This window comes from Mesocricetus auratus, unplaced genomic scaffold, assembly GCF_017639785.1.
Source record: "Mesocricetus auratus isolate SY011 unplaced genomic scaffold, BCM_Maur_2.0 Super-Scaffold_4256, whole genome shotgun sequence".
NCBI classification, from domain to species: Eukaryota; Metazoa; Chordata; class Mammalia; order Rodentia; family Cricetidae; genus Mesocricetus; species Mesocricetus auratus.
In genome coordinates this window covers 117,522,501-117,548,305 of record NW_024429182.1, presented here as the reverse complement: position 1 = coordinate 117,548,305, position 25,805 = coordinate 117,522,501, and the positions used below count along the sequence as shown (strand labels likewise).

The 25,805-nt window shown below is 43.9% G+C and overlaps 1 protein-coding gene across 1 annotated transcript in view; it reads left to right on the top strand.

The window, feature by feature from the left end:
• Fanci (FA complementation group I) overlaps positions 1–25,805 on the top strand; it is a 56,183-nt gene that overhangs the window by 29,362 nt on the left and 1,016 nt on the right. Inside the window, exons 16-37 of the mRNA XM_013118943.3 lie at positions 610–680; positions 1,851–1,965; positions 3,156–3,278; positions 6,464–6,532; positions 8,864–8,965; positions 10,033–10,206; positions 10,280–10,401; positions 11,069–11,233; positions 12,009–12,188; positions 16,242–16,408; positions 17,669–17,751; positions 18,541–18,657; positions 22,185–22,236; positions 22,397–22,524; positions 22,612–22,680; positions 22,810–22,918; positions 23,045–23,232; positions 23,859–23,912; positions 23,994–24,053; positions 24,516–24,581; positions 25,251–25,346; positions 25,495–25,599. Coding sequence (XP_012974397.1) covers positions 610–680; positions 1,851–1,965; positions 3,156–3,278; positions 6,464–6,532; positions 8,864–8,965; positions 10,033–10,206; positions 10,280–10,401; positions 11,069–11,233; positions 12,009–12,188; positions 16,242–16,408; positions 17,669–17,751; positions 18,541–18,657; positions 22,185–22,236; positions 22,397–22,524; positions 22,612–22,680; positions 22,810–22,918; positions 23,045–23,232; positions 23,859–23,912; positions 23,994–24,053; positions 24,516–24,581; positions 25,251–25,346; positions 25,495–25,599 — 2,415 coding nt within the window. The remainder of the gene's footprint in view (positions 1–609; positions 681–1,850; positions 1,966–3,155; positions 3,279–6,463; positions 6,533–8,863; positions 8,966–10,032; positions 10,207–10,279; positions 10,402–11,068; positions 11,234–12,008; positions 12,189–16,241; positions 16,409–17,668; positions 17,752–18,540; positions 18,658–22,184; positions 22,237–22,396; positions 22,525–22,611; positions 22,681–22,809; positions 22,919–23,044; positions 23,233–23,858; positions 23,913–23,993; positions 24,054–24,515; positions 24,582–25,250; positions 25,347–25,494; positions 25,600–25,805) is intronic.

The following is a 25,805-nucleotide window of genomic DNA, read 5'->3' as shown; positions in this document are numbered from 1 at the left end:
TTCCCGGCTTTAACTGTCTAGAAGGGAAAGTGTAGGATACCTTTCATAAACATGTATGCAGAACTCGTGTTTCCCCTGAGCCTAACAGTTTCATGATGAAGGGCTAAATGCACAGAGAAGGACTGCTTCCCAAGTCCATCCCCATATAGGTCTATTGCCTTCAGCTCATTTTCAGGTTAGTCAGCACAGGGGGTTCATGAAGGCATTCAAACTACTCTTTTGTTTGTCTCATTGACTGATTTTTGAAATAGTATCTCACTCTGTAGCCCAAGCTACCCTGAAACCCACTGGGTAGTCAAGGCTGGTAGGAAATTGGTGCAATTCTCCTGCCCTAGTTTCCTGAGCTGCTGGGATTTACAGTATCACATTAAATAAACTTTAGGCAAATACCGTATTATTTAAATAATAAATACACTATCACAGCCTTACAGCCTGTATCACCGTGCCTGACAGTAACAACTTTCAAGTTACTATGTCAAAAATGCACTGTTGTCTTTAAGCATAATCGGCATTGACCGTATACATGAACAGACTTGGAGCACACAGAATCCCAGTGGCATTCACAGAAAGGAGCTAAGCTAATATGGGGTGGTCTGCTCTATTTTTCAGCCGCTTCTCAAAGTCAGCATGTCGATGAGAGACGCTCTGATCCTTGTCTTGCGGAAAGCTATGTTTGCCAGGTATGTCGCATTCCATGAGACCACAGGGAGCTACGCCTTCTATGTAAGTTATTCCTGCTATCTCCCGCTTGCCCCTGCTCACAGGGGTCATGCGGATCCCTAACTCAGCACAGTACTTTCAGCAGCTTTTCATTCAGTTTCAGGCAACCTCAGGAAGTGCAAACTATTACAAGTCTCATTTTACACAGGGACAGTTAGTTAGGCTTAGACATGATGCGTAACTAAAGGTTAGATAACACGTGGCATTGGGAATAGTCTACCATCAGTGTTGGTGATCTCCAGTGTCCCGCTTGAAAACGTAAGCTAACCACCACACCAGGGAGAAAGGAGTCAAGAAGAATATACTCAGCTGTCTCACTCTCGTAAGCAGAATAATTGTGGCCCAGTCACTAGTGGGCTCAGTGATTATTGAGGGGCCTGTGTCCTCTTTGGAGCTCACCCAGTGCCTCCTGACCCCTCTTCCTTTATTATTTAGTGTATGAGCTAGAGATGATTAATACTGTCTCCTAAAATGTAATACAGTGATGTGTGGAAGGCATTTGATACTTGGAGGACAGGATACCCAGTTATCAAGTTGACTGTAATGCTCTCATATATGTTCAGAGGAATAACTGGCAAGTCACTGTTATCTCTGTTCTAGAATTGACAGTTTTTTATTACTCTTCTCCCAAAAGCATTCAGGCCAGACAAGGTTATGTGTTATAACATGCATTGATCACTGAGCCAAAGCCAGAAGCTGTCATTTTTCTGGATGGAAGGTTTATGTAGCATCAAATACTATGCGCCTCTATGAACAGGAGGCTTGTAGGAGAATACACTCATTCAGACATAGCAAAACTCAGCAATTTCTGTTGCTGTTCATTATGTCGGTGTGAGTTCCAGCCCAGTTTTTTTTAGCCTCTCAGGATTCTTCAGATTGCCATCAAGTATTGCAAGCAGGATAAAAAGTACAGATAGTCATGAGCTTAACTAGATAATGAAGACAGTCACAGCGTTCATGTGCTGTTAATTGCTCTGCACACCTGGTACCTTATTTTGAGCTTGTAAATTCAGCTGGGCTTGGCTTGTGCTTGATTGTCCATAAGTCATCTTCCTATTCCTTCTGTGTGAATTTTTGCATTGCATTGCATACTCCTGTGCTGCTGACTTCCCTGTGTGTTCCTGAGCTAGCCAACTGGATGCCCGGAAATCTGCAGTTGCTGGGTTTTTGCTGCTCCTGAAGAACTTTAAAGTCTTAGGCAGCCTGTCGTCCTCGCAGTGCAGTCAGTCTATTGGTGTCACTCAGGTAAGGTCACTCAAATCAACTGTCTACTGAACCAGTATCGTGGAAGCCATTTAGATAGGGTCTCAATAGCTCAGGCTGCCCTTGAGCTTACAGTAACCCTCATGCCTATGGCTCCTGAGTGCTAGAATTGTAAGCATGAGGATTGTCTTCATCCCATACTTAATAATAGTGGGTTTGCTCTATGTTACACTGCTGTCTGATGTGGTAGAGAATAGCCTTCCTGTAGCTGCTGAACTAGACACTTGATTGAAGTGTGTGTGTGTGTGTGTGTGTGTGTGTGTGTGTGTGTGTAAAACTCATGCTCATTTAAAGATTTAGAGTAGAATAAAACGAATAAAACAAAGAAAATATTTCAGTCATTCTATTGCTGTGAAGAAAGAGACATCATGACCACAGCAAGTCCTATAAAGGAAGACATTTAATTGGGGCTGGCTTATAGTTCAGAGGTTTTAGTCCCTTATCATCATGGAGGACATGGAGGTGTGCAGGCAGACATGGTGCTGGAGAGATGGTGATGATGATCCTATGGTCTGTGGCAGTGAGCAGTTACAGCAGCAGCCCCAAGACTCCTGAGTAGACAAGCAAGGTCAGCTGGCCCTGAGAGGCCCCGGTTGCAAAGTTAGCCACAGTTCACACGGCTTCTTTCTGAATTCCGCTTTCTTTAGTAGGATTACCAATGGAGGCACTTGGATGTTAGGTTAAATAAAAAAACACTTCATCTGCTTCATTCTGCTTTTTTTAAAACTTGCTTTTTAAAGATCTTACTTATATGTAAGAGTGTTTTGCCTCCGTGTTTGTATGTGCACAGCTAAACAAGACTAGACTATCTCTAAAACTCTGGTGTTCATGGATGTGAAGAGCTAGATTTTTTAGTGGAAATCTTGACGTTTTTAATGAAATCATGAATGTCGTGACTACTGGGTTGTCGTGGCATGAGGTAATCAGCTACCTTCCTGAGTAGCTGCATTGTTCAAATAAACCTTAAGGAACAGAAGAGTTATCTTGTTAGAATGGTTTACACCTAGCTCATTTCAAGCCAGAATGAATGGCGTGGAATGCACCTTCATGTGTTCTGTGTTGTAATGCAGGGAGAGCTAGGCCTAGCATCTTTCCCTGATCATGAGCATGTCGTCTGTAATGGGAACTGCTTTTTTAGAAGGCTGGCCACCAGCTGTCACTCTCCCTTCCAGGTGCATGTGGACGTCCACAGCCGCTACAACTCTGTTGCCAATGAAACGTTTTGCCTCGAAATCATAGACAGTTTGAAAAGATGCTTAGGGCAGCAGGCTGACATTCGACTCATGCTTTATGAGGTAAGCCAGGAAAGTGGGAGAAATGTGTCCGCCCCTCCAGAGAACAGTACTTCTGGTCAGTCTTTTTCTGGGTCTACAAGTACAGCTGTGCCCTTATGCAGTTAGAGTCAGTGGGTAGTAATGATAAGTTGTAAATAATTGATATATCTTAACCATTTTATTTTACTCTGGAGTATTTAGATAAACTGCTAATTTACCAATCTAAATTTGACACCAAATTTGTTGTTTGTGAGTTCTTTCATACACAACATACCCTTACTTTATTGCCTCAGATTTCAAATATTTGTGTACCTAAAGCAGCTTAAAAACTTCCAAGAGCTCTGGGTATGGTGGCACATGCCTTCACTCCCAGTACTGGTACTTTTTTATTGCATGTTAACACCACAGCTAAGACAACTTCGAGGAAGAAGTGTTTAATTGGGGCTCACAGCTCCAGAGGAATTTCTCACTGTCATGGCTGGGAGCTTGGCAGCAGGCAGACATGGCACTGGAGAGGCAGCTGACCCCTCACACCAAAATCCATAAACAAGAGCGCTTTGCGGAGGTGGGGGCTTGTGAAACCTCAGAGCCCATCTAATCCTTCCCAATAGTTCCACCAGCTGGGGGCGAGGCATTCAGCGTGAGCCTGTGGGTGTCATTCTCAAACCCCCACACAGGGGCAGGCAGAGCTACATCCAAAAAAAAAGTCAAGAACCATTCGATAGACTTAGAGTAGACACGACTTAGAAGGGTCAGGGTTCGGCTTTCCCTTTACAGTGGTCTTTTGTTGTTGTTGTTTTGTTTTTCGAGACAGGGTTTCTCTGTATTGCTTTGGAGGCTGTCCTGGAACTTGCTCTGTAGACCAGGCTGGTCTCGAACTCACAGAGATCCGCCTGCTTCTCCCTCCCCAAGTGCTGGGAGTACAAGGAGTGCTGTCACACGTGGCACTCATTTGTCATCCTAGAGCAATATTTATATAGAAGTTGGTAGATACCGGAATCTTCAGATTGGCTGTAGAAAATGGGAAGAATTTTTTAGAATTGTTTAGGTTAGGGAGGTGTCTGGGAGAGTAAAATGCTTGTTGCTGAGAGGTGAAAATGGGAAGGTTCTGGGGCTGACTGGCCAGCCAGCTGCCATGTCCAGGTCCCCTGAACAATGAATGCTGCCTCAAAACCTAAGGGAGAGAGTGGTTGTGGAAGACGGTCTGTACTGACCGTTAGCCTCCATATGGACATAAGCACACACACAAATTTGTTTAGTAGTATTGCCAACAGTATTATATATTGTTTATATATAATATATATGTACAATTTATATTATGTTGTAACCATTTTCTCATTCATTAAATTTTCTCTGGTCACATGATTTTTAAAGCCAAATAAAATATTTTGGGTACATTGTATAGTAATTTAACTGTTCAGTTCTTGGCATGCCTTTGCAAACACTGAAATTCTCTGTCTCTCACTCTCTGTGTCTCTGTCTCTGTCTGTCTGTCTGTCTGTCTGTCTCTCTCTCTGTCTGTCTCTTTCTCTCTCTCCTGCATTCTACTAGTGAGACACACCTCTAGCCCCTAATTTTTTTAAGCTTATTTTTGTTATTTTTAATTATGTGTGTGTGCGTGTATCTGTGTGTTGGTTTGTGTGTGTGAATGCAGGTGCCTGTGAAGGCCAAGGAGCTGGAGTTACAGGCAGTGGTGAGCCCTTGGTGTTGGTACTGGGAAAGGAACTTAGGTCCTCTACAAGAGTAGCAAGCTATTAATGGAGGGAGCTAGGCAAATGAGCATTTATAACCCTAGCGCTGGGGTGACCAAGGGAGATGGGTCATAAAAATTCATGGAAGCCTGGGCTACATAGGCTTTGTCATGCATTCATGCACACGTGTATGCACAGACACATGCATGCATAGACACATACTTGCTCAACCAACATTCCTTTATGATAAAATCTTTTAGAGTCAGGTGTGGTGGCACACACCTTTGATCCCAGTACTCAGTAGACAGTGGTAGGAGAATCTCCATGAATTCAAGGCCAGCCTGATCTATAAATCGAGTTCCAGGACAGTCAGGGCTGTTACACTGAGAAACTCTGTCTCAAACCGCTCACCCTCAAAAAATCTTTTAGAAACTCAGCAAACTACATTCAGGAAAGGACTTCCTCTTTCTTAGAAAAGGAATCTGTGAAGCCTTGAAATGTCCGAAATGTCGACAGAATGAATGCTTTCCCCTGTGAGGAGGAATGAAGGTATTTGTTCAACTGTTTTATTCATCATCATAGTTGAGATGCTTTCTGATACACAGAGCAAGAAAAAGAAATAAAGGCATAACAATTTAAACGGAGAAACTAAAGCTATCCTGGTTTGCATAGTATCAACAATACCAAACAATCTATTAAAAGTGGTTTAATAAGATGCATGTCAATGTAAGCTGTGATAAGATCAACGACCATGTGAAAGTTTACTAAAATTACACATCCTAGCATTGAATAGCTAGAAATGGAAATAAAGTATTTTAAAAAATGGAAAGGAAACACTTAAGCCTCCAAATATTATGAGAGAAGTTAAAGAATAAATAAAAGAAAGGTATGAATGCCTGTAGGCTTCTCAGTACTGGTGGTATTTTAAAATCTCAGATCTGTAGTTGCAGGGCAACCCTAATGGAAACTCAGAATGCTGGGGTTTTTGTTTTTTGTTTTTGTGGTTGGTTGGGGTTTGTTGTTGTTTTGTTTTGTTTTGTTTTCTTATTATTGTTTTGGGGGGGTGTTTGTTTTGAGACAGGGTTTCTCTATGTAACAGTTCTGGCTGTCCTGGAACTCACTCTGTAGACCAGGCTGACCTCAAACTCACAAAGATCCTCCTGCTTCTGCCTCCCAAATGCTGGGATTAAAGGCGTGCGCTGCCGCTGCCACCTCCACCACCCAGTTCAGAATGCTGTTTTTAGTGTGTATGTGTAAAGCAAGAAAATTTTATGGGCTGGAGAGATGGGTGCAGCAGTTAAGGAGTGCTTAGCTCTGTAGAGGACCTGAGGTTCCCAGCCCTCCTTTAGGTGTCTCATAACTGCCTATTATTTCAGCTCCAGGGAATCCAGTGCCCTCCACAGGCATCCATACATATGTGGCATGTCCTCCAACCCTGTCCCACACAAACAACAAATTTAAAAAGACCCGAGAGCAGCATAAGAAAGAGAATGATCTTGTCTCTATTGCTCCTAGGGCTTCTATGATGTTCTTCGACGCAACTCTCGGCTGGCCAACTCAATCATGCAGACTCTCTTCTCACAGGTAAAGTATGTCCTTATGGCTCATAGCAGAATCAGATGAGGTACTGAGACATGCCCATGCTTTTCAGACTTTTGTAAATACAAAGTAACTCACTAGAATGCTAGTAAGCCTTAGGCATGCTTTGTTTGAATTGTCACTTACCTGCTGCTGTCTTGCAATCCTCTAAATCTTCCTTGAATTCTCAGTCTTCTCCTTAAATCAAAGGGAAACTTTATGGAACCATTCAATTTCATTTTATGTATGCATAATCTTTTGAGACATGAGTATAGTCCAGGCTGCACTCAAATGGTCTTTTAACTCTACTTTCCAAGTGCTTGGACTTTTCGTTTTCAAAAAAATGGTTTGGTTGGTTCTTTTGAGATAGGGTCTCACTTTATATCCCTGGCTGTCCTAGAACTTACTGTATAGACCAGGCTAGCCTAGAACTCACAAACATCCTTCTGCCGCTGCCTTCCAAGTGCTGGGATTAAAGATATTTGTCATCACACCTGTCTTAGTTAGGGTTCTGTTGAGATACCATCGACTCCTATAAAGGAAAACCTTTAATTGGGGCTGGCTTACAGTTCAGAGGTTTGGTCCGTCACCACCATGATGGGAAGCAGGTGGCTGCAGGTGGCTATGGTGATGGAGAAGGAGCTGAAAAGTTCTACATCTGGATCTTCAGGCAGCAGGCAGAGAACTGCCTTGAGTTTCTGAGACTTCAGAACCCACCCCCAGTAACACATACCCTCTAACAAGTCCATACTTCCTAATGTGCCACTGCCTATGGGCCTATGGAGGCCATTTTTATTCAAATCACAGCACCCAACTCAAAAATGTTTTAAATTAATGAAATATTCCAAAGGACCAACAAGATGAGACAAGTTCAGATGGAGACATTATATATATATATATAAATTCTCAAGATTCTTTCATTAAACACTATCAGTAATCTAATTTTTTTAATTTTAAACCAGATATATAACATTTATTCCTATCAGGAGGGCTCAGGTAGGCCCCAAGTCCATCATTTTCCTACAATTAGATGTGAACTGATACAGGTCCATCCTCCATTGCTTCATGGTAATTCTGAAAAAAAAATCCATTTGAAATTAAGTCCTTAGATACATAGAAGCTACTGGAAGGCCTTTACTATCTGAAAATTTCTCACTGGGTCTCTGCATGGCCCTCTGTAAAATGTGTGCCTTGGTAGCTAAATTACATCTTTCAAGCATCATCACACTGTAACAAGAATTAAAAATGTGCTTGAGGCATAGAGTGGTGCTTTCCAACATAGGTTAATACATGGCTGGTAAAATTCTGCAGACCACAGGAGTTAAAAGACAGAAGTAAATGATAGCCAAGATTTACTTTAAAGCTCTGTTGTTCTTTATATATATTGTAATAGTTAACCCTTATGTAGCTTTAGTTTTGTCAGTATGATGGGAAATGTCCTTCTGTATATATGTTTCTCTTAATTGGTAATGAAATAAAACACTGTTCTGGCAATGAGGCAGAAAGATAGGCAGGACTAGGAGTCTAGGAGAATTCTGGGAAAGGTAGGCAGAGAGGGCTTGCCAGAACAGTCACCATGTGAGCCGCCAAAGGAGTTAGAGACCCTTCTCTGGTAAGATAAGACCACGTGGAAATACACAGATTAATAGAAATTGGTTAATAATTAAGACAGAGCTAACCAATAAGAAACCCAAGCCACTGGCCAACAGTTTTATAATTAATACAGCATCTGTGTGCTTATTTGGGTCCCAAGAGCGATGAGACCAGTCAGGACAAAAAAAAACCTCTTCTTACACCAATGGACTCATTTTTCAAATGATGACCCAAGATTTGAATAACTATCAACATCAGTAGTAAGTGATAGTACTGGTTTAGGCTCAGGAGTCTATACTCTTTAAGAATCTTTTATTGGTTGACAACTTCATACGTGTGTATAATGTATCTTGATCTCCTCCATGCACACCCCAGTTCCCCCGGGCACCTCCCACACATCCCCTTTCCACCTTCATGTCTTCCTCTTCCTTTCTGTAATGCACTTAGTCCGTTGATGCTGATTGGCAGCCTGTGTTCTTCATCAGACTCCCCAAAGATGCTGATTGCCTTTCAAGTTTAGGGACTGATATGAAGGGAGTACAAGTAAAGTAAAAACATTGCCTTGATCAGTGCTGTGCCTACAACACTTAGGAAGGATGCAGGCAGGCTAAGCAATATAATTTGTTATGTCATTCTTGGGCAATTGGGAAACATGTCCTAGATGGCTAAGGTGCCCTCAGCTTGAACTGTTAAATACTCAAGAAGTATTCATGAATCATGATTTTTCTGTCTCACTGTACACAGTTAAAACTGTTCTATGAACCAGAACCTGATCTGCTACCTCCTCTGAAACTAGGAGCTTGTGTTCTGACCCAAGGAAGTCAGGTCATTCTACAAGAACCGCTGGTAAGACTTGCCCACCACACAGCCACTGTCTCGCTGTCAGTAGTAAGGTTTATCTATGGTAGGTTTTTCAAGAGTTTTTGCTTTTTAACTTCCATATCCACTATCTGTGACCCTTTTTTGGGGGGGGGGGCGTTGAGACAGGGTTTCTCTGTATTGTTTTGGAACCTGTCCTGGAATTCGCTCTGTAGACCAGGCTGGTCTCAAACTCACAGAGATCCACCTGCCTCTGCCTCCCGAGTGCTGGGATTAAAGGCGTGCGCCACCACCGCCCGGCTCTGTGACCCATTTTAAGATTTTTTATGTATATGAGTAGCTGCCTGCATGCATGCGTGTGCACCATGTGTGTGCCTGTCCTCTGTGAGAGCAGCAAGTGCCACTGCTGAGCCATCTCCCTGCTTTGATCCCTTGGTCAGAGTCTCCCTATTAGTACTTCACTAACCATGACAGCCGCCTCTTTCTAAGAGTGTCATATCTGTCCCCTACAGAGCTTTGGTTACACACTGATGGAAGCAGAGATGCATGCAAGAGTCAGTGGCTCTGCTTCCTTATCTCATGGGAGTATGTGGCTTCAGTTGAGTTGCCGTGTGTACTCTGGTGAACTCTAGAGAGACTAGGACAGGTCTCTGTTCTTAGCTAGCTTCAGAAAGGTAGGACGGGATGGCAAAAAGTGAAACGCCCCACAAGAGACTTTGAATTCAGGGCAAGGAAAATGGAAAGAGTGATCCCACCTGGTTTTCATTAAGGTAGCTTCAGTGCTATGAGATAATGCTGTGTTGGTATCCCTGTCTTTAGAACAGTTTTCAGGACTTGGGAACTAGAGGTTGTTTATCTTCATAATGGGTCCCTCATGATGCTGCTGTCAAACCCGAGAAGCACATGGGAAGTTCCACTCTGAAGTTCTAGCTCCTTGCGGGGACAGTCTGCAGGAAAGGCTTCGGAAACACCTTTGTTAGCTCAGCCACACTTTCCCAGCTTTGTTGCTTCAGTGAACCTGCTGTGTGGTGCCAGCAAATACCATGGACCTCATAACAGTGTCGTAGGTTATCATGCTTTATTTTCTTCTACAGGATCATCTGCTGTCTTGCATTCAGCATTGCTTGGCCTGGTATAAGAGTAGAGTGATCCCCTTGCAACAGGGCGATGAAAGAGAAGAAGAAGAGGGATTGTACCATGAGCTGGATGATATGTTGGAGTCTATTACTATGAGAATGATTAAGAGTGAGCTAGAAGACTTTGAGCTGGTAATTACTAAGTCCTCAGCTGCATGGACCAATAGAAGTTTTAGTAGTGTGTTAATTTGTATTTGTCTTGTAGGATAAATCAGCAGATTTTTCTCAGAGCACTAATGTTGGCATCAAGAATAATATCTGTGCATGTCTCATAATGGGAGTGTGTGAAGTTCTAATAGAGTATAATTTCTCCATAAGTAACTTCAGGTAAGGATCGCTATGACCTTTCACATTGTTTTATCATTTGCAGGTTTACTCTAACACCATATTAAACATGAAAAGAACAAAGACTATAATATTATGTCTTTCTCTTTCTTTGAGGTTATTTTGTTGTTTTTGGTTTTGGTTTTTTTTTTGTTTTTTGTTTTTTTTTTTTTTTTGAGGCAGGTCTCGTTACATAGCCCTGATTGGCGTAGACCAGACTGGCCTTGAACTCACAGAGATCCACCTACCTCTGCCTCCCAAGTGCTGGGATTAAAGGCATGCACTATCACCCGGCTAATATTATCTCTTAATAAGTCCACACTATGTTCTTTGCACCAGGCCTGTGAGTCTTGACTTCCTGCAAGCTTTCATGTATTCAGTTCCCAGACCCTGAGCCCAAGCACTACTGATTCTAGTATAATGAATTTATTAGTGGTAGTACTGGACTGCCAGGTTTCTTCTTTGACTGGACCAAATCAGAGGAAAGAAAAAGGGGCTCACAGAGATTGCTGTGACTTAGAATCACCATGCTAATGGGGGCTCATTAACACGCAGTGTGGTGTCTAAGACTGGACATTTGAAGGAGCGTGGGAATCTCCTTATTCTCCATGAAACCAAACCACACGGTACTGACACTGCTGGCCTTTGCTCTGTCTTTCCTTCTATGCAGCAAGAGTAAGTTTGAGGAGATCCTCAGCCTGTTTGTGTGTTACAAGAAGTTCTCTGACATCCTTAACGAAAAAGCTGGTAAAGGCAAAACTAAGGTGACCACTAAGACAAATGATAGCCTTTTGTCCATGAAATTTGTGTCTGACCTTCTCACTGCTCTTTTCAGGTAAGAGAATATATGCCCCGTGTTCCTGTGTTGCTTAGTTTGGAGTCACAGTTCATGCCATATTATATACAGAAGGAAATAAGTTAGGAGGTTTTAATTTTCTTAACATGAAAATTGCATAACCCAAGGTAGGCATTCTAAAGAGGGAGGTGTACCTCAAAATTATTAAAGCAAATGAGAAGTCTTGGACTAATGAATGACAAGGATGAATTATGGCAGTGTTGTAAGATCTCCTTAAGAACTTTGTATACAACAGATTAAAGGGGAAGAAAGGAGAAACTGAACTAAATAGTAGCAGGACAATCAAAAGTCAAAAAGACTAAGACCAGTGCTTTGATTTCATTAAAGTGTGGGGGCTGGGGGGAGAGGGAGGAGCTGAGGGGGGAGGGAGGAGCTGAGGCAGCAACAAGCAGAATGAATCGAGCAGCGTGGCAGCAACTGGGCTCCTGCAGCTCCGTGAGTCTTCACTCAAAGCCTGCTGAGTGCTGCTCTTCTGAAGTCTCTAGTAGGCCTAGTCACAGACCCTAGCAACAGGAGGGAAATCTTTTTCCCTCGTATGTAGTGCTGGGGGTTAAACACGAGCTGTGAGTGTGTTAGGTGGGCACTCACTACTCGGCTGCAACCCACCCTCTTTTTCTCTTTTTATTTGGACAGGACCATGTTCAGTTTCCCATTCAGGCCTTGAACTTGCAGTCCTCCTATTTCTACCTCCTAGTCGCTGGGATTGCAGGCCATATCACAAGGATCAGCTCCTTTTCCGTCACTCTTTCTCTAGAGACAGTATCCAGAGTCACGAGGAGGCCCTGTCTGTGCTGCGGTCCAGCAGTGAGTTTATGCAGTATGCCGTGAACGTGGCTGTGCAGAAGGCGCAGCAGCTGATGCGAAGAGGGCACGTGAGCGGTCCCGATGGCCAGAACCCAGACAGGATCTTCCAGAACCTCTGTGACGTAACTCGGTAAGCACTTTCACCCCAAACTCTTTGCTAGCGTGTGTGGTGTGAGTTCTGCAAGATAGGAAGTTAGGGGCACAATGACTGGGCATGATTAGAGTAAGAGTGTAGTATCTCATAGTGAGCATTTTCTCTCCTGTATTGTGTGGGTTCTTTGTCTCGTATAAAATCTTACTGCATTCCAGGAAGGAAAGGGCTATTATTACATAGTGATTGAATCATGCATAAAGTAAGCATGATGATCCTAAATGTACATGTACCTGACAACAGATTAAAAATACTTTTTAAAAGCAAATAAATAAATAGCCCAGAGAGATGACTCAGCAGTTAAGAGTGTGTACTGTTGTTGACCCTGGGTCAGTTCCTTACACCTGTACATGGGGTTCCCAGTCCCCTCTAATTCTAGATCTAGAAGGATCCAATGGCCTCTTCTGAACCAAGCAGACTCCTGCACTCACATTCATATATCCATATACAGAATACACATATAGATAATTTAAAATGAAGGAAAATCTTTCTTAGAACGCAATAAAACTGAAAGAAATAGACAAAATGGGAATGAGGTAAAGACCTGAACAGCATTAGCATCCATCTTTACTAAGCTGACATTGTAGAAGACTCAGAACAGCTTCTAACTACATTCTTTCCATGTGCACACGGTACTTTGATCAGAGCGTACCATAGGGACCGGAGGGTGACTCCAGAGTTAAGAACTGAATACTGCTATTGTCTTATATCTGGGGAGGTATTGTAAGTGTTACAGCTCTGAGGGGAAATCCCCAGTGCATGTGTTTCAGCTCGGAGGGGAGAGAGGTTTCCCCTACACGAGTGTTACAGCTCTGAAGAGAAAGGCTTCCTGAGGGGGTGCCACGCTAAGCACATCATCTGTACTAGCTGTTCTCATAGCGGTGAAACCAGGCTCCCCCACACCCCATGCATGTTTCTCTCTGTTTAGTGCTCATATGTGGCATGTGTGTATATACATGTAGGTGCATGTACACATAAATGTATGCATGTAGAGGTCAGAGGTTGACACTGTGTCTTCTTCAAGTGGTCTTCGTTTACTGCTGAGGCACATTTCTCTCTCTCAACTGGGAGCTCACCAGTGTGAGCTGGTCTAGCCGGCCAGCATGATGTGCCGTCTGTCTCTGCCTCCCAAGTACTAGGATTAAGGTAGGCTACCACACTTACCTAGACTTTATGTGTGCTGGCGATTTGAGCTTTGGTTCTCACACTTGTGTGGTGAACACTTTACTCACTGAGCCATCTTTTCAGTCCTCAAGGTTTTTTTTTAGTGGATAATAATTTAAACAATAATAACAATGAATAATTCAAACAATTCAAAAGTCTAGGGGCTGATAAAGAAGCGCAGTGGGTAAAGGCATTTGTCACCAAACCTGATGACCTGAGTTTTGATCCTTGGAATCAGTTCCTGCAAGTTGTCCTCTGATCTCCACACATAAGCCATAGTATAGTGCATGTGCACACACACACACACACACACACACACACACACACACACACACACACACTAACTTAATTTAGGATTTTAAACTGTTTGTAGTGGCTCACACCTGTACTCCTGGCCCTCAGAAGGCTGAAATAGGATTGCCAAGAATTCTAGGCCATCGTGGGCTGTGTAGTGAATTTCAGGCCAGCAGGTTCTAGCTCAAAAAAAGGATGTACGTGTACCTTGTGTGTCTAGTGCCTGAGGAGGCCAAAAGAAGTTGGATCCCCTGGAACTTAAGACACAGTTGGTTGTGAGCCACCAGATGGATTCTAGTAACTGAATTTTGGTCCTCTGCAAGAGCAGCAAGCAACATTAGGAAAAACACTCATACATATAATATTTAAAAGAAATAAATTTTTTAAAGGGGTGGGCAGTGCTCATCAGTCTAAAAGTCATAATAATGCTCTTGCAGAGAACCTAAGTTCAGATCCCAGTACCCACAACAAATGGCCATCCCTAATTCTACTCAAAGAAAACAAATGGTTACAACATCAAACCATATGAGAGAAAGAAATACCCAAAAAACCATTGATGTTGGTGCTGGAGAGATGGCTCAGAGGTTAAGAACACTGGCTGTTCTTCCAGAGGTCCTGAGTTCAATTCCCAGCAACCACATGCAGGCAGAACACTGTATACATAATAAATAAGTCTTTAAAAAAGTTTGTTGATGAACACTTTCTCTGTAACCAGAGACCATAGAACAGCAAGTGTTACAGAGTGTGCCAAAGTTACAATAAATGTTATAGGGGGTGTTAAAAATTTTATAGTGCAAATATAGAGATAGTAAATGATGAGAGAAAGAGAAGAGGAAAATAGAGAAGGAAGGTTAAACAAATAAAAGAGAGGTAAAAGGGAATTATGGAAAAGGTAGGGGTGGGTAATATAAAATGATAAATAGTCCAGACAGTTTCTCTGTAATGAGAAAATCCAAGAATAAGGTGAAGTAAACCTAAGAAAGGGAATAAATAATAAATATATAAAAAGGTGCTTTTTGTTTTATTTTGTTTTGATTTTTAAAGGCAGAGTACAAGAGGGGAGGGAGACACCTGGTAAAAGGGAAGGGAGTCAGGAAAAGAAAAAATATTACCCAATAGTGAAGAAAATGTATAAAGAGAAGGGGGAAATAAGAACAAACCCTTTAGATATGTTAAGATTAAAATACTGCTAAAGTGAAGTAAAAAGATGGGGGAGGAGAGGGCAGCAGTTATGAGCAATGGCTACTCTTGCAGAGGACTGGAGTTTGGCTCTTAACACCCATGTTGAGTTGCTCACAACTGCCTGTTGACTCCAGAAATTCAAGAAGACCCAGTGCCCTCTTCCTGGCCTTCTTGGCACTCGGCTAGTACACTACACACACGAACACGTAATTTTTTCAAATAATAATAATAAAAAGGCGAATAGATAGACCGTTACATCCCAACAAAAATTGAATACTACTCAGCTATAAAAACAGAATAGGGAATCCTGTCTTAAAAAAAAAAAGAAACAAAACCAGAATAGGGGCTGGGGATGTAGCATGTAGATTGTAAATGGAGTCCTTAATTGTTCTAAACAATAAAAGCCCAGAGTCAGATACAGAGGAAAATGCTAAGAGATCCAAGAGAAGACAGCAAACCAAAGCCACCTTTACCTCGGTAGCTTCTCAGTGTAAAAGGGGAGTAAGTTCCTGTTTCTTCCCACTTATATCATCTCTCCACCCAGCCATCTCACTTCCTGTCTCTGCCCAGCCATCTTGCTTCCTGTCTGTCTGCACAGACCTCCTGACCTCTATGGTTAGCTAGTGGCAAGTGCCATCCTCTGATCTTCAGACAAACTTTATTTGTACAAGCAAGATATCACCACAGTAGGCAGTTAAGAAAGCTTGTCCAGCAGGCATGAGGCCCTGGGTTTAGTCTCCGGCAGTACATGAAGCCAGCTGTAGTAGCACAAGTCTATGATTCCAGCACTAGGAGGGTCAGAGGTTTAAACTCATTCTCAGCCACTCAGCAAGTGTGAGACATGCTTGGCTGGGCTGGAGATGACTCTGAGTTAAGGCTGCTCTTCCAGATAACCTGGTTCTATTTCCAGCATCCACACGGTGGCTCAAACCTGACAGTAACTCAGTCCCAGGTGTCTGACACCTTCTGCAGGCTTTGCACACTCATGGTCCACAGACATGCATGCTGGCAAAGCATTCATACACATAAAATTTAAAAAGGAAAACCTGGGCAATGAGGCCCTGCTTAACAATAAACAGAAGGATGCCATCTACTGATATTTGCAGCAAGAGGTACATCTGAAAGACATGCTGGATCACGAAGGCTCTAGCCTTGTACTCAGTGATAGCACTTGGATAGGGTGCCTTGTATAACACTTAATTGTGGAGGAAAAAATGAGACTCATAGTTGTTTGTGTATTAAGGGGGCATAGAAGCACCTCAATGGTGAGGCAGTTTTCCATGTGTAAGTTTCTGGAACTTCACAGAACCTTTGTTTACGCAGGCTAAAGTTTACTATATGTAGATCGACATTAATGGTCCGTGTTGACAAAACAACTTTCCCACCCTTTAGGGTTTTGCTGTGGAGATACACATCCATTCCTACCTCAGTGGAAGAGTCGGGAAAGAAAGAGAAAGGGAAGAGCATCTCACTGCTGTGCTTGGAGGGTTTGCAGAAGACGTTCAGCGCCATGCAACAGTTCTATCAGCCCAAGATGCAGCAGTTTCTCAGGGCTCTGGGTAGGCATTACAGTGTCATGAGTGGCTTTGTTCACCTACCAGAGGACACCCAAGAAGGGCCCTAGTGCTGCTAAGGAGTGACATCTGGTGGGTTCAGGATTGGCTCTTACTGCACTGCTGTATCCACAAATAGTGACTGAAAGAGGAATACAGCATTAAGAAAGTGAAATTTAAAGCCAGGCATGGTGGCACATGTCTTTAATTCCATCACTTCAGAGGCAGAGGCAGGTGGATCTGTCACTTTGAGACCAGCCTGGTCTACAAAGTGAGTTCCAGGACAGGCCAGAGCAACATAATAAAGAGACCCTGTCTCAACTCCTGCCAACTCCCACAAAAAAGAAAATGAAATTTAGAAACATATTTAAATCAGCCTCCAGAACTTTTGGGGGGAGGGGGATCTCTCTAAAATTTTTGCTATCTCCAGGTGTGATGGCTTAGACCTGTAATCCCAGTACTTAGGAAACTGAGTCAGGATCACAAATTTGAGGTCAGATTTAGCTCATAGTGAGTACCTAAGTTATGAGACCCAGTCTCAAAATATAATTTTAAGTATTAGTTCCCTCCAAAGTTGGGGTGTGGTAGTACATGCATATAAACCTAGCATTCAAGGGGGGAAAAGGCAGGAAGAGAACCACAAATTTGAGGTTGCACAATAATTTCTAGAGTGATGAAGGCTGCAAAGTAAGATCCAAAAATAAAAAAAGTGTGTGTGTGTGTGTGTGTGTGTGTGTGTGTGTGTGTGTTTAATTAAAAACAAGCAAACAAAAAGTACCTGAACCTGGAGAGAAGGCTCAACAGTTAGGAACTCTTGCTGCTTTTCCGGAGGACATGGGTTTGGTATGGTACCTAGCACTCACTCCCATGGTGACTCACAGCCATCTATAATTCCACTTGCAAGGAGATATAGCACCCTCTTCTAATCTCTGCAGTTATGTGAGTACTACACACACGGTGCACAGATACACATGCAGGCTGAATGCCCAAACACATAAAATAAAGGGAAGATTCTTGTAGTTGGTAGGGCACTTGCCTAGTACCTAAGTGGGGCGTGGAGAGGTCAAAAAGAAGTGGGCATGGTGGTGCTAGCCTCTTATTCCAGAATTCCGGAAGCTGAGACAGGCGGTTGCAGGTTCAGGGCAACAGGAAGTTCCAGGCTGGATTGGGTTATTACTGTAACCTTGTCTCCCCACACCCCCCAAAAATGCCTACAACAAAAACCCAAGTCAGTTTGAAGGAAGATAAGATTGTTTCCATTTCCAGATGTCACAGGCACAGAAGAAGAGGGAGAAGAAGCAGCTGTCACTGTCACTCAAAGAGCTACATTCCAGATTCGGCAATTTCAGGTGAGAAGCCTTGGGAAGCAGCTGTGTTCAACTCTTCTGGGAGGAGTCAGACAGGAAGTCACAGACAGCGCTTAGAGCAAAAGGTGCTATGTTGGAAAGGATCCTAGTGAGGACCCACCAGGCAGAATTCGTGGCCTCTGAGAACCCTTATTTAAGGCACAGAAAGGAAGTCAGTCCTCCGTGGGACAGGGCTTTTGGTTTGATTCTGTGGTATAATTTGGCCTTGTCTAACTAACAGACACCTGACTGGGAAAATGAAGTCTGTGAAGTTTCTCCCATCATTGCCAGAGTATTTGTGTCGAGGACTTCTTTAACAAATAGTGGCACTCCTACCATGTCTCAGGACTTGTTGCTGGAGCACTTGTAGGATCAGAAGAGGTGAAGCATTCATGTGGGGAGCCCCACTGTAGAAAGGAAGACTGCCAAACAGATTAGTCAGACAGATTCCACTGTCAGGGCAGGGCGCCAGGGAGCTGAGTTTGGGGCCTGGGCTAGCCCTGAGGCCAGAGGCTAAGCACCAGCTCTAAGCAGATGAGACAGCCAGAAACTAGTTTGTCCCTTGTGTACTGCAGGGAGTGAGACGAGAAAGTGCCTTGGTTTTAAAGAGAATTCTCCAGTTTCTAGCTGAAACAGAACTGCTGTTCAATCCAGGTTTCTTTTCAGATTTTATCCCCTTGGAATTGCATAGCTTTGAATCATTCTGTCCCAGCCATGAGGCTTTCTGGCTGGATGTCTCTTCTCTGATACAAAATGTCTACACCCATGTGTGTACATCCATTCCTTTCACAGAGGTCCTTGTTGAACTTGCTTAGCAGTGAAGAGGAAGATTTTAACAGTAAAGAGGCCTTGCTGCTCATCACGATTCTCTCCACCCTGTCCAGGCTGCTGGAGCCCACCTCTCCTCAGGTAACAACAGGACTTGTTCAGTCCCACTTAGTGTCCCTCAGAAGACAAGAATTGTGTCCTCATAAAAGCATATGTCTAGGGCCGAGGAAGTGCTGGTCGGTAGGAACGGTGCTTACCTTGTACACAGGCCTGCCTGCGTCTGATCCCCAGACACATGAATCTGGTGTGATGGTGCACGCCTGTAATCCAAAGGAAGATCAGACACTCAGGGTCATCCTCTGCCAGATAGCAAGTCTGAGACCAGCCTACTTCAGACAATCAAAGTATTCCTCTAAATGTCCTCTAGAAGGGGCTGTAGGGTGTGCCTTTTCTTAGAGTGTTCCTGTTGGAGCACATGCAGCCAGGTAAGATCAAGAACATACTGGTTTGTTTGTTTCATTCACTGTAAACACTCTTTGTATCAGACAGGGTTATCTTTGATGCCCTTAATCTTTTAACACAGTTCTTCCCAGTCTTTGTGCTCCTTGATGTTTTTACCTTTTCTGGAATGACAGAGCTTTAATCGTGACGGTAGCTCAAGTTCAGCATTTGGATTTCGTAGGAAAAAAACCAAGTTTGAGGAATTTAACAAATAATAAGTCAGCAAGAGTGATCACAGTCCCAAAGCAGAAATGCCTGCAGAGATGGATTGTGTGTATGTATGTGTGTCTATGTGTACATGTGTGTGTATGTGTAGGCATGTGCACATTTGTATGTGTAGGCATGTGTACATGTACTTAGCTTGCCCATCCATATGAGCATTCACACATAAGAAGAAGGAGAGAAGGGTCATTTTGGTGGGTCTGTTCCGTTCAGCAGTTACGTCTCCATAGGACAGCGAAGAAAACCATAGGCGCTAGCAGTCCATCCATGCCCGGTTGAAGCCCTAGGGAGCAAGGCTCCTCATGTGGGCTCTTGCCTCCGGGAACTGCTAGTCCCTGAGAGACTGTCACCTGTGCTGGTGGGGTGTTTGAGCACTGGAGGACAGATGCTAATGTCCTAGATCCAGGTTAGCCTGGGACAAGTTCCCTTTCTACTCCATCCCTGCTACAGTTCACCTACGCTGAAACAGCTTCCTTCATTCGTACTGCTACTATGGTTGGGGAGTTTGAGGAAAACAAGTGAGTTTTGGAAAGACCCCTGGGTGAAAAATATTTGACAATATTCAACACCCCTTCCCAGTTAACTTCAGATTGTGTCTTTGATTTTTCTAATGTTTTTTGTTTGTTTGTGAGACGGGTACCATGCAGCCCGGTTTAGCCTTGCACCTGCTGTGTTCCTAAGTATAGCCATGCTGGTTATTTTTTTGTTAACTTGACATGAACTGGAGTCATCTGGAAAGAGGTCAACTTAGGTGAGGATTGCCGCCATCAGGTGACCCAGGCAGGTCTGTGAGGGCGTTTTCTTGACTAATGATTGACGTGTGAGCCTCAGTCAGTGCGCTGCAGGTCATGCCACCCTTGGGCAGTGGTCCTGCTTCTGTAAGAAAGCGGCTGAGCAAGCCACGGGGAGCAAGCCAGTCAGCAGCCTCCTCCATGGCCTCTGCACCAGCTCCCGCCTCCAGGCTCCTGCTTTGAGTTCCTGTCCTGACTTCCCTCAGTGATGACTGTGAGCCTCTCTTCCTCAAGTCGCTTTTAGTCAGGATGTTTTCTACAGCCAAAAAACCCAAAACAGGACTTGTTGAAGGAGACTCCCCCCTCACAGCAGGGGCTCCCTCCTAGACCCCAGAAGAGGCACAAACCACACCCAAACACCTGTTTGTGATCACAGAGGTCCTTTGTTAAGTGGGAAGATAAGTTAAAGTGGCTGCTCTCTGACTCAGCAGAAAAACAGCAGCAGATGACCTTGCAGGGTCATCCTTAAGAGGAGAAGAAGGAGGTCTGTCTTAGAATGGACTAGGGCAGGTAGTAAAGGAGATAAGGATGAGGTTGAAGGGGAAAGGGACATTGGTCCTGAAGGGACAAAGGACGGCCTCTGGATAGAGAGGAGGCAGGCATGACATGGCACATAGGAAAATGGCAGTTTAGAAAGGTGATGGGAGTGGGAGACCCTGCATTAAGACGAGATGTTTAATTTTAATTAGACATGTTAATTAGGCCATCCTAAGAGGGGCTTTTGATTGCTGTACTTTATTCCTTTGACAGCTGGACCTTAGCAGTCAGCCTCAGGAGGGGGAATTGGCCAACTAAGGGAATAGACCTTGGGAACTAGCTTCAGGGATGTGATCTAATGGTTTAGCACAATAAGGGAATGGGGGACAAGGGCAAGGCCTGCCAGAGCCATGTGCTCCAGTGGGCTAGTGTCCCCCAGAGCCACATGCTCCAGTGGGCCAGTGTCCCTTCACATAGAACTGTAAGCTTCTGACCTTCTGCCTACCCCGCCCAGCTGCTGCTATTACAGGCACGCATCAGAAGCACTCCTAAAAATTGATCTACATTCCTAGTTCCTATCCAATTTTTGTTGTCTTATCAATAATTTTAATTTATAATAAAATTCTGTAGTTTGAAAATGAGGAATTATAACAATGTTTACCATCACTAGTTTCCCCCGCACAGCCCCTCCATGTGTTCTTAAATAAGCTAACAATCTTGTCTGGGTCTTTCTGAGTTTCTTATGGAAGCAAACACAAATAAAGATTCTTACCCCAGACCCAGCACTCTCACCACAGTAGACTGCTTCTACAGCCTAGTTACCTCATTGGCACAGGGTACTGGAGATCTTAATATCAGTTCATAAAGATCTTTATTACTAACTGATTGACCTTAGTTACTGACCTCATGATTGACCTTTTCCCCTCCAACAAACCAAAGTCCTTAGTTGTCTGTACTTAACTGTCACTGTGTATCAGTGCCTTTGTGCCTGCAAGTCTCAGATTCCTGTTACCCCAAAACCTCAAGTCTCCTTCACCTAAATTGTGTGTGGTTTATATGTAATTCTTCCTCATTCTTTCCCCTTCTCTTCTGTCTTTATAGCCCGGATATTACATATCTGAAGTATCAGAACATAGGGTATTTAGCCCCGGGCTACCATGGTAGCAGTAGAGGAAGCTCGAAGAGCTCAGATCCAGATCTCAGGACACAGACATTGAGTATCCAGCCATGTGCAATGACAAGTGTCACTACTTCTCGTCCCGTTGGACTCATTTTTATGCTATTATGTAACTGAGTCCAGGCACAGGTCTAAGATTCTTGTTCTGACAAAAACATGTTTAGTTTTGTTTTTCTTTTTTTTTTCTTTTTTTGGTTTTACGAGACAGGGTTTCTCTGTATTGTTTTGGAGGCTGTCGGTCCAGCCTGGCCTCGAACTCACAGAGATCCGCCTGTCTCTGCCTCCCGAGTGCTGGGATTAAAGGCGTGTGCCACCACCGCCCGGCTTTTTTTCTTTTTTTAATAGAAAAAAAGACAGGGTCTGACTTTGAAGCCTCGGCTGGCCGAGAATCCAGTATGTAGATTGGGCTGGCCTCCAACTCACAGAGATCTACCTGCTTCTGCCTCCCAAAAGCCACCATACCCTGCACCGTTTTCTTTAACTGAAGGTCTTTTGTTCAGTTTGTGCAGGTGTTATCCTGGACGGCTAAGATTTGCAAGGAATACAGCCGGGGTGAGTTTCCTGCCTCCCTTCCAGAAGGCTTTATACAGAATTACCATCACTAAAACCTGTTAGAGAGGGATTCCCTTTACCCCTGTCACTAGTGTGGCCAGTCTGCAAAGGCTATAACAATAAGTGGATTAAACTTCCCTTCCTTCCCTCCTGCTCCTAGAGGATGCCTCATTCTGCAAGAGTTTGATGAACCTATTCTTCAACCTGCATGTCTTATATAAGAGTCCTGTCACCCTGCTTCGTGACTTGTCCCAGGATATCCATGGGCAGCTGGGAGACATAGACCAGGTGCACAGCAAGTATAGTGTGGCATCCTGTCTGGGGAGGTCAGAGCCATGACTGCTGGTCTTAGGTCTTGCCTCTTTTCCTTTCCAGGATGTAGAGATAGAAAAGACAAACCACTATGCAATGGTGAATTTGAGGACAGCTGCCCCCACTGTCTGTGTAAGTGTTGATGTAACCCATGGTTAACAACCCACTCCATCTGAAGTCTGTCATAGTGGCTTTTGTCCTCAGGCCTGTAGGGTTCCTGTGGAGGCAACGTGAACAGAGCCACACATTTTCTTTTCACAGTTACTTGTCCTGAGTCAGGCTGAGAAAGTCCTAGAAGAAGTGGACTGGCTAATCACCAAAATTAAGGGCTCAGTGAACCAAGAAACCGTGTCAGAAGAAATGGCTCCAGGTGGGGATTGTAATGCTAGCAAAGCCCACCAAAATATAAATGTGAACTGCTGTGGGTGCTGTTTTAATTCCCCTTTACTGTTTACTGGGAAGTAAGATGAACCGCATCCGTTCCATTTCTCTTCAGAAGTCGCCTCTTCTCAAGCAGTCCCACCAAATCTTCTCATCGAGAAAGCCATCGTCATGCAGCTGGGAACACTGGTTACATTCTTCCATGAACTAGTGCAGACAGCCCTGCCATCAGGCAGCTGCGTGGACACTTTATTGAAGGACCTGTCCAAAATATACAGCACCCTAACAGCGTTTGTCAAATACGTGAGTTTTTGTTAGATAATCAGATCATACCCCACCTTCTGTCCCCGCTTGCCAGGTGCAAAGCGCTTTTGAACCCAGCTCTTGCCACACCAATGTCACAGTTTTGTTTTCATTTGATGAGTATTTAGAAGGGATCTCCCCAGGTCAGGCATAATCTTAGTCAGCTTTGCTTGGCATGATGGATTTTACCCCCGACAGGGAATGAACATACACATTTCTGGTCCTCAGAGAATTCAGAAGGTGATGGGATCTCGGTGGTTTATCTGTAAGTGATCTAGGCTAAGTACTTAGGCAGACAACACACAGGCAGTATGTGGTCATCCCTGGGACGCACATCTCTAGTTGTCTGCTGCGGCTGCTAAGCTGCTGTGGTGGAGACACAGGGAACCTGTCTTTACTTGCAGCTTAAGAGGACAGATTTATGTCCTAGATGCAGGGGCTCTACCTGAAGGACTCTTGAAGTATTGAGCTGGCCAAGTCAGAAGCAAACCCGTTGTTGCCTGTTGTCTGGGAAGCTTATGTGCTCAGAGAAGGGAAGGGAACCTGTGTCTGATTTTGTTATGAATATTGCCTTTCCTCTAGTTAGCAATGGCTGACGAATAGATAATCTAGGAACTCTTTGTTAGTATCTCCAGGTGTGTCAGAGCTCCAGAGGAATTCCAAACACTGTGGAAAAGCTGGTAAGTTGAGACTGGCTTTCCTAAAGATGGGGGATGTTTTATTGCTACAGTTACATGCATGTCTTTTCTCCTTTGCTGCAGGTGAAGCTGTCCGGCTCTCATCTGACCCCCATGTGTTACTCTTTCATTTCTTATGTACAAGTAAGTAATTTGGAGGCAGTACCAAAATTATCTTCGAGAAAGGAGGGCTGGAGCAATGAGTCAGTGGTTAAGAGTGTGGAGCACTCTTGGAATAGACCCACCTGCCTCTGCCTCGAGTGCGGACTAAGGGTGTGCACCACCACCAGGTTCCTCTTTTCTGCCCAGAAGCCTTACACACTAATCTACAACTCAGGAAGTATCCCTGTGGCCCTTTACACACCTCCCAAGCATGGTAACTATTGTGCATAAGATTACCTCTAAGAAGACTGACTGTAGACTTCTGCATGGCCTTTTAGTCAGGTGTCCAGCAGAAAATGCCTGTTCCTGCTACCACCCTGACAGTGTCCATTTTAACTGTTTATCTCCAAAGGCTATACTGCATCATAGCTTTTCTGCTTTCCAGAAAAACTTGCAGTTTACAGAGGAGTCTTGAAGAGTGAGACAATGTTTCTGTTTCTTTAGAATAAGGGGACTAACAACCCAAAGTGCACGGAGAAGGAGAAGGCTGCAGCAGCCGGCACAATCATGGTAAGACTGGCTGTTCAGACCAATGGGACTTACTTGTTGAACATTAAAAATTGTTTCTAGGAAAAGCAAGAGTGTAAAAGGTGCTCTGTAAAGGATATAAGAATTAGTCAGGTGGGGGAGCACTGCCAGATATCTCTGCGTTTGAGGCCAGCCAGGACTACGCAGAGAAACCACCTTGAAAAACCAAGGGAAAAATAAGAAAATCTAAGGATTGGTGAATGCAGGAAAGTGACTACATTTTAGGAAATATAGCTGTAACAATTCCTTTTCCGATACAGAAGGCCTAGGTACAGACTTATTAAAGGGAAGTACTGGAAATAAGTGTCTGGAAGACCAGCTAAATAAATTACAGTGTATGTCATACAGGAAAGCACTGGGCAGGTCTCGATGTGCAGCTAGAAAGCTGTCTCTGAGGTATTTTCAAAGTGGGATGGTGGCATCAAGGTCGGTGGCTCCCAGAATTCAGGAGGAAACCCAGGGAAGAAGAGTGGGGGTGGGCTCGCTTGAGGGGATAATCCTAGCAATGCAGGTGTATTTACCCATCGGAAACAGCAGTAAGTGCCAAAGTGGGTTTATTCTTTTAAGAATGTTAAATTTGAGAGACACTACAGATAAACTTCAAAAGCTATTGAACTTGAAATCTAAGTCTTAATGTCCTTCTGCCCTCAGGCCAAAGTTCTTCGTGAAACCAAGCCAATCCCTAACCTTGTCTTTGCCATTGAGCAGTATGAAAAATTTCTAATCCAGCTATCTAAAAAGTCCAAGGTAAAAACACTGTATCCACTCCCCTGTTGAAGGCCAAGGCAGTCAGCACAACAGTGTTTGCCATTTCTGAGTTGGTGGACTCAGGGTCTTCCAGGTACACACTGAAAGCATGTTAAGCTGTTCCTGAGTAAGTGCCTGTCTGTCCCAGGTAAACCTGATGCAGCACATGAAGCTAAGTACTTCTCGGGACTTCAAGATCAAAGGCAGCGTCCTAGACATGGTTCTTCGAGAGGATGAAGATGGAAATGAAGAGGTCAGTGCCGACTTGCATGTATTTTTGGTATGCATTTCCAGGAATGTGGCAGGCAAACTGCCCTGTCCTAGGGGCCTGTTCCAACATCATTCTGGCTGGTGTTTATACCCTCCCTCAAAGTAGACCATTCTGAATCTCAGGTGAGGTTTTTCCATTTCCTTATCTGAACCCAGTTTCCTTGTCTTTGGAAGGGTTCCAGCTTATGT